This window comes from Ochlerotatus camptorhynchus, unplaced genomic scaffold (assembly GCF_037179485.1).
Source record: "Ochlerotatus camptorhynchus isolate MF236.1 unplaced genomic scaffold, CSIRO-AGI_Acam_v1.1 ptg000963l, whole genome shotgun sequence".
Lineage (NCBI taxonomy): Eukaryota > Metazoa > Arthropoda > Insecta > Diptera > Culicidae > Ochlerotatus > Ochlerotatus camptorhynchus.
Genome location: NW_027041402.1, coordinates 17072 through 29581, shown reverse-complemented (window position 1 = coordinate 29581; position 12510 = coordinate 17072). Strand labels below are relative to the sequence as shown.

Genomic DNA, 12510 nt, shown 5'->3' with positions numbered 1-12510 from the left:
GGAACAACGAATAGAAGATTAGGAATCACATAGATGAAGACAACTAACTCATTTTTGCCTTGTTTCAAGATCATTATCGGTAGACAAAGCCGAGTCTTGTCACTATCAACAAGGCATAAAAAGTAACAAGGACTAAGATGTGTTCCTTGGATTACTGAAAAATCCTGTTCCCCTAGTTTGAAGAAGTCAGGACTAGGAATCGGTGGTAGATCTTACATTCCGTAACGTACCACGAAAAGGTGATCTACCCACGTTACGGGGCTAGACTTTCGTAAATTGATCGGTATAATTTATTTTTCGAAAAAAATACGTTTGAATTTTTCTATAAATATTGGAAAATATATCGCAAATCTAGGAAATCCGTTTTTTTACTCTAATTCTAAAGAAAGTTTAAGTGTAAAAACATTTTTTCTAATCCTGATGAATGTGGTCAGTTATACATTTTTTCTATCATGGCAAAAAGTTGGACTCAAAAAAACGGAAAGAAATCGACCGTTCGGTTTTGTCTAGTGCCCAACTTTTTTTTATGATGAAATAGAAAACAAGTTTTTACGTGTATTTTTTCAAGAATGTAAGGAAAATACGTTTTCTTAGATTTTTCACGTAATTCAAAAGTGAAGAAATCGATGATGTTGGTCTCTCGTTAGTTCACAGTAGGTACGTTTTGAAAAATCATGCTGGAAATCATCTGTTCTTTTGTACCCCGATGTCATGAAGAATATTTACTTAATCGAAAGTTGCAATTACCGTAACGTAAACAAAGAGGATGCCAAACAAAAAACATAAAAATACACTTTCAAAGGCGATGATCCATAGTGTATCTGCGACTGCTGCAGCTGAGAACATTTAATAACAAAGAAACCCGTCGTCTGAGTATCGGTATATGTGATCGTTGCAGATGAAAGTAGATACAGAGAATGCACCACGACAATATCTCCGCCGACTTGTGGTTTAAATACGGCTCGTGCTGTTAGAACTGATCATACACGGAGAACGATAGTCGATGGACACATCCTTCTTTTTTTCTTCAAAATCACACAACAAATGATCACGATCTTCGTTTACTTGCTGTAGGGCGCGTATCTCATCGTCACTTCTTCTACTTCTCGAAAGTGCAATCGCAGCAATAGATGACGTCGGCAGCGGCGGTGGTGGTGGGACCGATGACTCGAAACGGCTTCTTCTGATCCTTATGCCGTGGTTCATAGGACTATTCTGAACCCAAAACAAACGGAAAAATGCGTCAAATTGAATTGTACTTTGCAATATCTTATGGTGTTACAGCGAGGGACTGAAAATTCTGATGTAGCTATAATACTGTCATACGCAAAACCTAGACTGCGCGCGTCGAAATATTTTGTCAAATCAATATTATGAATTTTGAATGGCCGAGAGCAAAACTTGTTTACACCGTGTATTCCGCTCTGCTTAGTAGGTACTGAAATGCTCATTTGGTCTCATTTGGCAGATGATTTGAATTTGCGCCACGAAGATCTTTCCTGCTTTTGTGCTGGTGAGGACCTACCTATGAACAAACCGAACACTTGCAGCTTTCCGACCGACGACACACGAAATACGCGATTGGGTAATTTTAGTTTGCGGATTTTAAAATAAATTTTGTTTTCCTTTTTCCCCTTTATTTTCATGAGAGACAAAAAACCATTACGTCGGACGCTTTTCTAATTTAGTGCCCACGCCAAAGCATTTGATTACTGCGATAGGTATTTATTGATATTTTCTTCTACTGATTCGGAGACAAAGCATAGGATTAGCGCTTCAAACAACAATATTGTATTTATGCGTACTGCTAGTTATGTTTAAAGGGTAGCATAGCATAATCACAATTTATTTGACTAAAGAATAAGATAATCTGGATCAAAGTTGAAAATAAACTCATCTCGGGAAATGAAAGAAGGGACTGTTATTTAAGGTGGGTACTTACGGTTACTTGCTGTCGTTCCAACTGAATTTGCATCTGAAGCTGCTGAAGCTGCGACGGCTGCGGGGCACCGCCCCGACGGACGCTGGACAACTGCTGTAGGAGCTCTGCAATGGGGTCCACTGATTCACGTCCTGAGGGGGACAATGTGGAGAGACCTCCTCCTGATGAGCTGAAGTGCATATTAGATCGTCTCGATCGAGGTCCTCCCAGTGCACGACCAGAATGTGGCATCCTTCGTACTCCTCCATGCCGGATAGCGGAAGGCTCATCGTATAGGGGTGGTTAAGGAAAGTTTGGTTTGATAATGTAACACTTAATCTAAACATTCATATCATGGATACATAGGTACATAGAACTACCGTCACTCGGAGATTCCCATGATAAGCTTTTGGGGTGCTGTTTTAGATAATTTGACAAAAAAAGGCACTGAAAACATTTCATTTATTTGCTGAGATTCAGCTGTATTATCCGAGACACATGTGTACAAATAAAAGTATTCGAAAATCATTCCCCTCTTTCTTTCCCTTGGTTGCTCTAGAGCACCATATATTTCGTATCATTCAGCAAGCTCATCGAATAATCACAAAATTTCACGAAATTTCCACCGCAAACATTTTATTTAGTATTGTTACTATGTAAAAGTTCAAATCAACATGTATGGAAATATTTATTTACCCTTCATTGAAATACTATGATGACGCTAAACACCCTGGGAAAACGAGGGTATGCGTAAATTTCACACTTCACGAGTTCTAAGCTGGGGCTGCCTGATAACCTAGTCCAGCGGTTCTCAAACTTTCGTAAGCTCGTGAATCGCCAATATTGAAGACATTCCAAGACCAAAATGACTTTAAAAACGCAAAAAAGCCTTCAAACTGCGTAATTGCTTGAAACTTGTCAAAATAGCCTTAAAACGTCGACAAATACCTACCAACTTCTTCTTCTTCGCATTTCAAGCTTATTGCTTATGGCATATTAGCTTATTGCGTGCTCTCAACTTAGTGTTCTAGATGCACTTCCACAGTTATTAATTGAGAGCTTTCGATGCCTGCTACCATTTTTGCATTAGTATAATTGTGTGGCAAGTACAATCATACTCTATGCCCAGGGAGTCGAGAAATTTTCCAACCCAAAAATTCCTAGACCGGACCGTAAATCGAACCCAGTCACCTCCAGCATGGTCTTGCTTTGTAGCTGCGCCTTTACCGACTGAGCTAAGGGAGGCCCCAAAAATACCTACCAACAAAAGAGCACAAAACGAAACGAAAATATTTGCGATAAAACGCTTAAGCAATCTCAAAACTGCCTTAAAAATGCCTTAAACGGCTTAACACCAAAAATAGTAGCATAAAGTCATTTGGCGTAAGATATTTTTTTTTTCGAATTGCAAATTGGCATAAAACATTCTGAATAAAAGATGTAGGTCATAATGGTCATTCGACATAACAGCATAACATTTGTGAAAAGCTTGAACTAAATAAATGATTATTAGGTATAAATAGAGGTGACCCTGGCGTAGTGTAGTTAACATCCATACCTCTCACGCCAAAGTCACGAGTTCAAATCTCACCCCCGGACAAGTCACGAATGACCCAAGTGTGTTAAAGTGACTATAATAAAAAAAAAAAAAATATTAGGTATAACTGTTCTATATATTAGGTATAACATGATAAAAACAGCAGAAATCTATTAAAAATCTACGATGGAAGTATTTCTATTTTGTTTTATAAAGAAATAACTATTCTACAAAGGAAAAATACCTAATCAATGATTATTTTTCCCAGTGTAAAAAATAAAGAGCGCATTAAAACTTTTATGAACTGCTCATGTGTAAATAAAGGAAGAAAGTTCAATGGGCTCTTATAATTGTTACACAACGCAAGTAAAATTAGCCCACCCCAGAGGGACGTACTTACTACTGTCTCCACCTTCATTATGTCATACGACCCACTATTTAATTTTGACGTTATTCGGGTGTTATGCAAAATGGCTATTTACACAAACATCTTATGACAATCGACATTATGTCAAATGGGGGTTCTTCCCGGGATTTGGGTGAATCGTGGAAATCTCAAATCCCGGGGAAAAAAAATAATTTCTCCGGAATCCCGTTCATTCTGGGATTGCATTGTTGAAAAATTTAATTCACAAATTTCTCTATTTTCTCTTCTTTGTTGTGTAAATCTTTCTACGATTATATCATAAATATGTTACGGGCTTCTGTTCGACTTTAGGATATACTGGGACACCACTGAAATAGCTTCAAACGGCTAGAACGTTGCAGTAAAATATACGATTCCACTAGTCTTAGGTCAATCGCGAAGATAAATTTGAATGTTTGAAACGATCTTCTGCTCACGTGCTCCGGATAGTTATGGCGACATTTCATTGTTGATAGCAGAAGGTGTATTACGTTTCCTGTGATTTGATTGCGGATTTCAGTATTCAGCAAGGCAAAACATGAAATATTTGCATAACAGATTCTTTATTTTTTTAGCCATCGGAAATTAAATCTTGCACTCTTTCTGCTAGTAAACTGATCAATAGCGAAAAGTATGCAATGTTTTAAATGAATTGTCACTGCCAGTTGAACTCTAACTCACAACTACAGATAGTACAAAACAAAACATATTGCAATAAAAGAAAGAACAATATTTCTTACCGTAAAACTGGGTCGAGCCAAACAGCGGAATGTACTTGATCATTAATATTTCTTATCACTTTTCTTTAAGTACCTACTATAATACTGCTGCCTTGTATCGAAAATGCGTTATACATTGGAACCGATTGTCAAGTAACATCTCTTTACAACGTCTACAAAAAATTCCCTACTTTGTTCAGCAAATGTCGCGAAAAATACCAAAACTATGTTGTCCTATCCATAAGAGCCCATTGAGAAAAAAATCTTTAACCGCGTTTTTCTCAGCTTGCTGTTTCAACAAATGTGACAACTATGCTGAAAAATGCAGAATAGGTTGATTCGAGTCTGACATACATATATGATATCTGACCAAAAATTATCAGAAAGTCCCGTAATCAAGTACACTTGACCCCGTTTTACAGAAGTATTTTTTTATTGCTGAATGGCCTTATTTTTTTAAAAATCATTTTTATAACTTTTTTTTACTGGCGACATATTAGCAGCATAACTCTGTCATGGACGCATTTCATTATCCTTAACGAATGAAATCTGTGATTAGAACAAGTATTTGTAAGAAATAAAAACAATGTATACATTTAATCAAATTATCCGATATTTCCGAGAAATTTTAAATCTGAATCCCGAATTCCGGGATTGTAAAAACCGCCGGGAAATGAACCCATTACTTATGCCAAATAACTTTATACCTGGGCTTATCCCCCTAACAAAAAAATAATAAAAATCCTCATAATAATCTGGAAAATGTCAAATCGTTCATCCAAAAAACGACAAAATGGCCCTAACAAAACGCAAAAAAAAAACTCTCTAAGGGCTAAAATGGCCTGGAAATGCCACCAAGCCATTGCTTGACAAACGTCAAAAATGCCTAGGATTACCAAAACTTTAGAATCTCCAAAATACCCCTGAAATTAAATGATAAACCAGGTCCAAAAGGACAATTATAAAATAATCGTATGATCGCTAAAAGAGCAAATCGTGAAAATGACACTGGAAAATGCTTTTGAAAAGCCCAAACTGCTCCAAATAGATAGGACAAAGTAAATATTATATTGCAAGCGAATTTATCGACTTCGCTGGGCATAGAACATCATAGAATACTGTGTGCTAAAAGACAGTAGGTTCAGGGCAGCCGCAAAGTTCCAGTAATAGGCAAATAAGAAGAAAGTATAATATCTAAAAAAAATCGTTTTACCATGTTTGAATCAAGGTCTATCGCATTGAAGCCGTTTTTTTTATAAATAAGCAACTACTTTTCAAAAAGACGTAACTGATTTTGACAACAATGACTGACAAAAAGTAACACTCACAGTACTGAGTAAATAACCCCGGATTTTCAAACTGAATAAGCCGGTTTTACAAAAATCTTATACTCACTCACTGATAATGTCATAGCGGCCGTGGCCTTGTAAAAATTAAGTTTTCAAAGTTGGAGAACAAAGGTCCTTAAAAACAAATAATAATCAAAAACTCAAAAATCTTTAAACAAATAATAATCAAAAGTAAAAGGTGAGGTTCGCAACGCCATTGAATAACCTATATCCTTTTGGTTTGTTTTTTCCGTCGATCTTGTTTTCCGTGCTGAGCACCAATGCTACCGACGTGCCACAGGAAGGCAGCTCCCACACCTGGACCCTACCACCTATCGACCCATCAACTCATGAACCGGGGACCAACGGCTTTACTTCCCATTCGAAGGAAGGCGTGATCAGAGATGTGAGGTTCGCAACGCAATTGAATAACCTATACAGAATCCTAATGTCAGATAATGTTGGATATACAGTGTATCTCAAAATTGATCGTACACCCTAGATGACAATTTATTGAAACATGGTGAATAGATATATTTTAGTGGTTGTGGTTGAACAGATGTTTATTGATTTATTGCTATAGTTTTGGTCTTTATTGGAAGAGCCTGTATTAAGTTAGATTTATTTTAGTAAAACGCTCGATTTTCAACTTTTTACCTTGTGGACGAATTTTAGTAAAATTAGTGGCATATGAATTTGGAATTACTACGACTAAAAATGAGCAAAATTTCAAGAAGGTATGATCATTTTATTTCCAGAAAATAAGGTTTTTCAAAGGCGTTTTCTTTAAATTGCTCAAACTTTTTGTAAATTCGACCAAATATGCCTAATACTGAGACAATAATTGATAAATGTATGCTGAGTCAGCTGCCAAAAATTCAGAGACATATCTTTTTAACTTGTGCTGTGCGATCAATTTTGAGATACACTGTAAACCTAATAAAAGTATTTTGAAAAGGATATCAGAAACGAGATGAGATCCCGCGATCCACCACTCCGATGTTCTAAGCTCAAATGTCCGGCAAAGTCATCTGTCACCAGGTTTGGATCACCGCCGGGTAGTGCTGCACATACTGGACAAACGACCTCCAGACCGGTGTCGGTGTGATCGGAGCTGACATGCTCCAGTAGAGCCGAATCACTGAGTCCCATTCGTTTGCAATACGGGCAGGTAAATGACTGTGGCTGATCTGGTGTGAGAACTTCTCCGCCATAGTATAATTCGAAGTCGGACCTCGTTAGTATACACTGCATTGGGTGGTCTGCAGAGTGTCGTGTGCTGGTTGCTCCTTCTTCATAACAGTTGGCGCACAGATCATAGTCGTAGCAGATCAAACATTTGTAACGACGTCCTCGGAAGTTGCTTTTAAGACACGAATCGCAGCTCACACCTAAAAAAAGACAGAAAGAAATATATATACATAAATGTAGTACCGATCATGTCCTGAAACCATGTACCGTAAAATGCCATAATGCTGCGCACAGGCCTAATTCTGCACAATTTCCAAATAATTATAAATTGTTTATAATTTGAATTGAATTGAACATGTGGGTAAGATGTATTAACTAATAACCACTTGTGTATGGGATATATAAATCTGAATTAAATCGCAGTAGACTGCAAAATTTAGACGCTGCGCAGAATTATGGCACTTTACGGTATCTGTAGAGCAAACTGCCTATAATCGCATATCGGTCCCATATGAAAAAAGTAGGCATTGAGAAAATGGCATTCAAAGTAACGAAGTACAATTCTCATGTAAATATTTGAAAAACCATATTATATTTATTGATATTTTTATTTTTTTATTTATTTTTTGTTATGTTGTTTTTTTTTTAAACTTCGGTTGAATTCATATTTTGATATTATTTTAATATTTCTAAAAAATAATTTAAACCAAAATTTGATATTTTATTAAATCAAATCACACACACATTTATCACTGAAATCTTTTTTTTTTACGAGTCAATCAGAATGCTTGCTGTTTTCTTTATGAACATCACAAAGACAATTATGATTTTTATATTTTTTATTATATTTTATATTTTACAACATTTATTGATATTAATCTACCTGCAGATTGAATTTATAAATCGATATTACTGATAGATATCGATAGAACTGATTGAAATTAGGTTTGTTTTTATTTTGAATAGATGAAAAGTTATTGATAACATTTTTTGATTTTGAATCTTGATATCAACCAATAGATTTCAAAACATTCAGATTACTAAATTTGCTATCATGATATCAAAATAAAATTATAACATATTGATTACTTATTTTGCTTATTATTAACGAAATTACTAATATCAAAACGGATACATGGATTTAAGAAAACACGGATTTGTTATCTTTTTAATATCCGTCATATATCATTTGGATCTCAATTTTGTTATGATTACTGTTAACTCGACCACACGGTAGGCAAAATATGTTGTCACGAACGCTTATATCAAAATATCAAATATTTCATTTTGTTCTCATTCTCTGCTCGGGTGGCGAACTAACAAGAATGGCTTGTGGCTAATGCCTATATGAACATTGATTACTTTCAGAGTAAAATATTTGGCATTGCTCCCGCAACTTCTAAAAGCGGATATCACTAAAATTTATTATTTATTTTTGTAAGGACAATCAGTATCTTCTGCAAACGAGAATAAGGGTAAACAACCTTATTTTATTTATAAGGTGAAAATAGCCCTAAATGTGTGGCCGTGATTATACAAAGCCAAAATCAATTGATGCAGTCACAGATAAATAAATAAATCAATAAACCTTGGAAATCAATTAGATGTATTTATAGCGTTTAATCTTGCAATTATTAAAACAAATATTTGTAACTTCTGTCACGATTTATAAAAGGATTGAGCATACACTAATAGTCATAAGGGCATAGATGGTTTAATTCGCCAAACGATCTGGGTGTTTTTTTAATTATTATAGTCACTTTAAATGTAAGCGTGATTACCTCTCACCCCAGCAGGCCTGGGTTCAATCCCAGTCGGCGCCGCCGGGATGTTCTGAGGCATAACATCTCTGATCACGCCTTCCTTCGGATGGGAAGTAAAGCCGTTGGTCCCCGGTTCATGAGTTGATGGGTCGATAGGTGGTAGGGTCCAGGTGTGGGAGCTGCCTTCCTGTGGCACGTCGGTAGCATTGGTGCTCAGCACGGAAACCAAGATCGACGGAAAAAACAAACCAAAGGAAAAAAAAAAATAGTCACTTTAACGCTCATGTGACATTCGTGACTTGTGCGGGGGTGAGATTTGAACTCGTGGCTTTGGCGTGAGAGGTATGAATGCTAACCTCTACGCCGGGGTCGCCCGATCTGGGTGTTACTGATTACGTAAAATAAAAAATCATTGTATTTTCCAGGGCCATTTACCTAAAATTCTAGATATGTTCAGCAATTTAATATAATTTATCGGTCATTTGAGTTTTTACCAACTTTTTCAGCAATTCAAAAACCCAGTAAAAATACTGACTCCTGTAAAATAATATAATTGTGTAGTATCACTTTAATTACATAACTCGATCTGCCAATGACGAAACTTTAACATTATGTGATACTTATGATGTTCCGGATGGTTTCGGGGAAGTGGCCCAAACCTTCATACCAAAACTTGCCATAGCTACCGGTTAATCCGAAACAGGGTGATAGAAGACTAAAAAATATGTTTTTATTATTATTATTCACCACGGGTCTAGTAGATTTGGCATAATTGCTTTGATTCTATATATTTTTGAAACCAAGAGTTAATGATTATTACTTCTTTAAATTGCTTTCCGTTCTTTCACAAAATCCATACTATTCTTCCATAGCGCTTGGAAAAACTGTTTGTTTGAAAAAAAAGAAGAAGAAAAAAATGCTACAACAATATTAGCCAAATCTCATACCAAATGTCCGAGAGGTCTCCATGGAGCCGAGAATCATTACATAATTTAATAATTACATTAAAGTATTAAGGTTCTACAAAGGGTATTTTTTTTTTTTTTTTTTGGTATCAAGCTGGAGCTGCGTGACAGCTTAATTTTCAAGACTTGACTTATTTGAATAAATTTTGCTTCTATCTTTGACAATACAGCAGAAGGACTAGCCTATGTTGGCCGCTTGAACACTGCATTCCGTATGTATTGTTTCAAGATAGTTATAGAAAAAATGCTGTGACGTGTGCGCTTAGATACATCCGCCGATTGAATAAGTAAATCCGTTTCGAACGAAATATCTAAATTATGTATGTTACGAAAACCGCGCGAATTCCGAAAGCCGTGCGAGACAACCGAAGCGAGGAAAAAGGCTTATTATCATTTAAAGAGTGCCACCAAAATAAATGTGATAGCCTATGTTGGCAAGTTGATTAATTTTGGTTTCCTCCCTAAATATTCTACTTATTTTACTGTTGAGCTTTGTTTCAATTTAGTTATTTTACGGCACGTATCAATCAATTCAAGATTTCGCGACCGTACCGAACAAGTTCTATACTACATAAGCTCAAAAGCGTTTGACAAGCTCTACCGAATTGCGTATCACTTCTGCGTAAGCTCCGCAGACGTAGGCGCGTTGATTCCGACAGCCGCCAAAGGTTTAACCTGCACCAAACCGCTTAAGGAACGACCTCGAGTCAGTAAAATCGTTTAGAGCTAAACATCTAAATTACGTAAGATCAGTGGCGTCCCGTAACCTCACATTTTACCTGTTCACCAACTTCCAAAACCAGATGTAATGCCATATTCATACTCGAATCGGTTAAAAAATACACTTGTCATTAGCCAAATACATCCGTACACCATAGGTCCACCGTTGTATAATTGGCAATGCACCCGTGTACTGAATGGGAATTGTGGGTTCGAATCCCACCGGTGCCCTTGGATTTTTTCGCAAATTTCCTCACACGCACGTCTCTTGCCGATGATATGTGCTAACCTCTCAGTATCTTCTAACTGTCGCATATAACAAAATAAAAATTGACTTTCAGTCGCTAACCTAAATCGAAAACTTAGTCTTCTAGTTTACTCGATACCTATCCATGGCAAGCAATATTTTGATAATTGTTTATGTTTAGAGAGTTGGCGCACAGGTAGATTGAGGTTAAGGAAACGCCACTGGAGGTATGTGACAATTAATAACTTTTAATCTTTTGTAGGTATTGTTTCTCTGATATATGCGGTTAAAGCATTTGAGTTTACTTATTTCTTAGTGTTCAAGTCCTTACATTTGTAAACAGCAGTCAATGTTAATCTATGAACTAAACCCTACGTGACTGTAAAATCGATCTTTTCTTATGTGGTATTGACGCATCGATGCATGTTTAACTTTTTGCGGTTGTCGGATTCAACGCGCCTACGTCTACGGAGCTTACGCAGAAGTGATTCGCAATTCGGTAGAGCTTGCCAAAAGTGTTTTAAACTTATGTAGTTTAGAATTTGTTCGGTGCGGTCGCGAAATTTTGAAATTATTGATACGTGCAGTAAAATAACTAAATTGAAACAAAGCTCAATAGTAAAATAAGTAGAATATCTAGGGAGGAAACCAAAATTAATCAACTTGCCAACATAGGCTATCACATTTACAGGGCTGTTACAACAGGCGCGGATTTCTCGATTTGTCGCGGATTTGAACTTTCAGTCGCGAAAATCGCGGAAACATTAAATGATTTCGCGAAAATGTTCTGCGAAGGAACTGATGTGCTGTCACAAAAATTGTGGAGTTCATTGTAACCTTTCCGTCCCGAATTAGTTTGCTGTCATCAATTGTGTTGATCATTTGGCTCTCAGTTTTTTACCGGTTCAAACCAAACACCCTGCAAATAATCGAGAAAAGATCTCAATTCCATAAGCCACACCGGAATTACACGGAAATTCCCTGGGGTCCCGCCCAATGTGAGACATTTTCATGGTTTTATTTATTTATTTATTAGTTTACATCAACAGGCTGAGTGTAGCCCCAATGATGTTTAAGTGAATAACATTAAAATACATAGTCCAGCTTACTAAAATACACAATACAATAGAATACATGGTCATTCAACGGTTTACTGCGTCAGAGAAAATACGGAAAAAGCGCCGGCGTAGCATCTCTCGTGTCAGGTTGAAATCGAACACTGAAGAAACTCGATTGAACACACGTTGAAGGCTTTCTATAGCACCGTTCATGCTATAGTTAGTGCGATGCTGAGGCAATCTTAACATAGCGTTATTTCGCAGCGCTCGGGGTTGGACGTTCACGTTGATCTTCTCCAGGATTGTAGAACAATCAATTCTACCCTGTAAACTATCCGCGATGAGCAGGGCCGCGAAGTGTCTCTCCGAGTACGTAGAAGCTCCAGATCAATCAGTTGACATCGACTTTCATAACTGGGTAGACGAAAAGGGTTTCTCCAAGGCAGATTCCTCAGAGCAAATCGAAGAAATCGACGCTGAACGGAGTCAACTCTTTCAGCACCATTGTTATAGCTTGGGTTCCATACTGCAGAGCAATATTCCAGGGTGGACCGCACCAGGGAACAGTATAGCGATTTGAGACAATATATATCGGAAAAATTCTTTGCAATCCTGAAAATGAATCCCAAAGATCTTGATGCCTTGTCGACAATGA

At 36.9% G+C, this 12510-nt stretch overlaps 1 protein-coding gene across 1 annotated transcript in view; it reads right to left on the bottom strand.

Annotated features, from left to right (window-relative positions):
- LOC135715602 (E3 ubiquitin-protein ligase KCMF1-like) overlaps positions 1–12510 on the bottom strand; it is a 37540-nt gene that overhangs the window by 13442 nt on the left and 11588 nt on the right. Inside the window, exons 2-3 of the mRNA XM_065238797.1 lie at positions 6875–7302; positions 1943–2212 (exon numbers count right to left, since the gene is read on the bottom strand). Coding sequence (XP_065094869.1) covers positions 1943–2212; positions 6875–7302 — 698 coding nt within the window. The remainder of the gene's footprint in view (positions 1–1942; positions 2213–6874; positions 7303–12510) is intronic.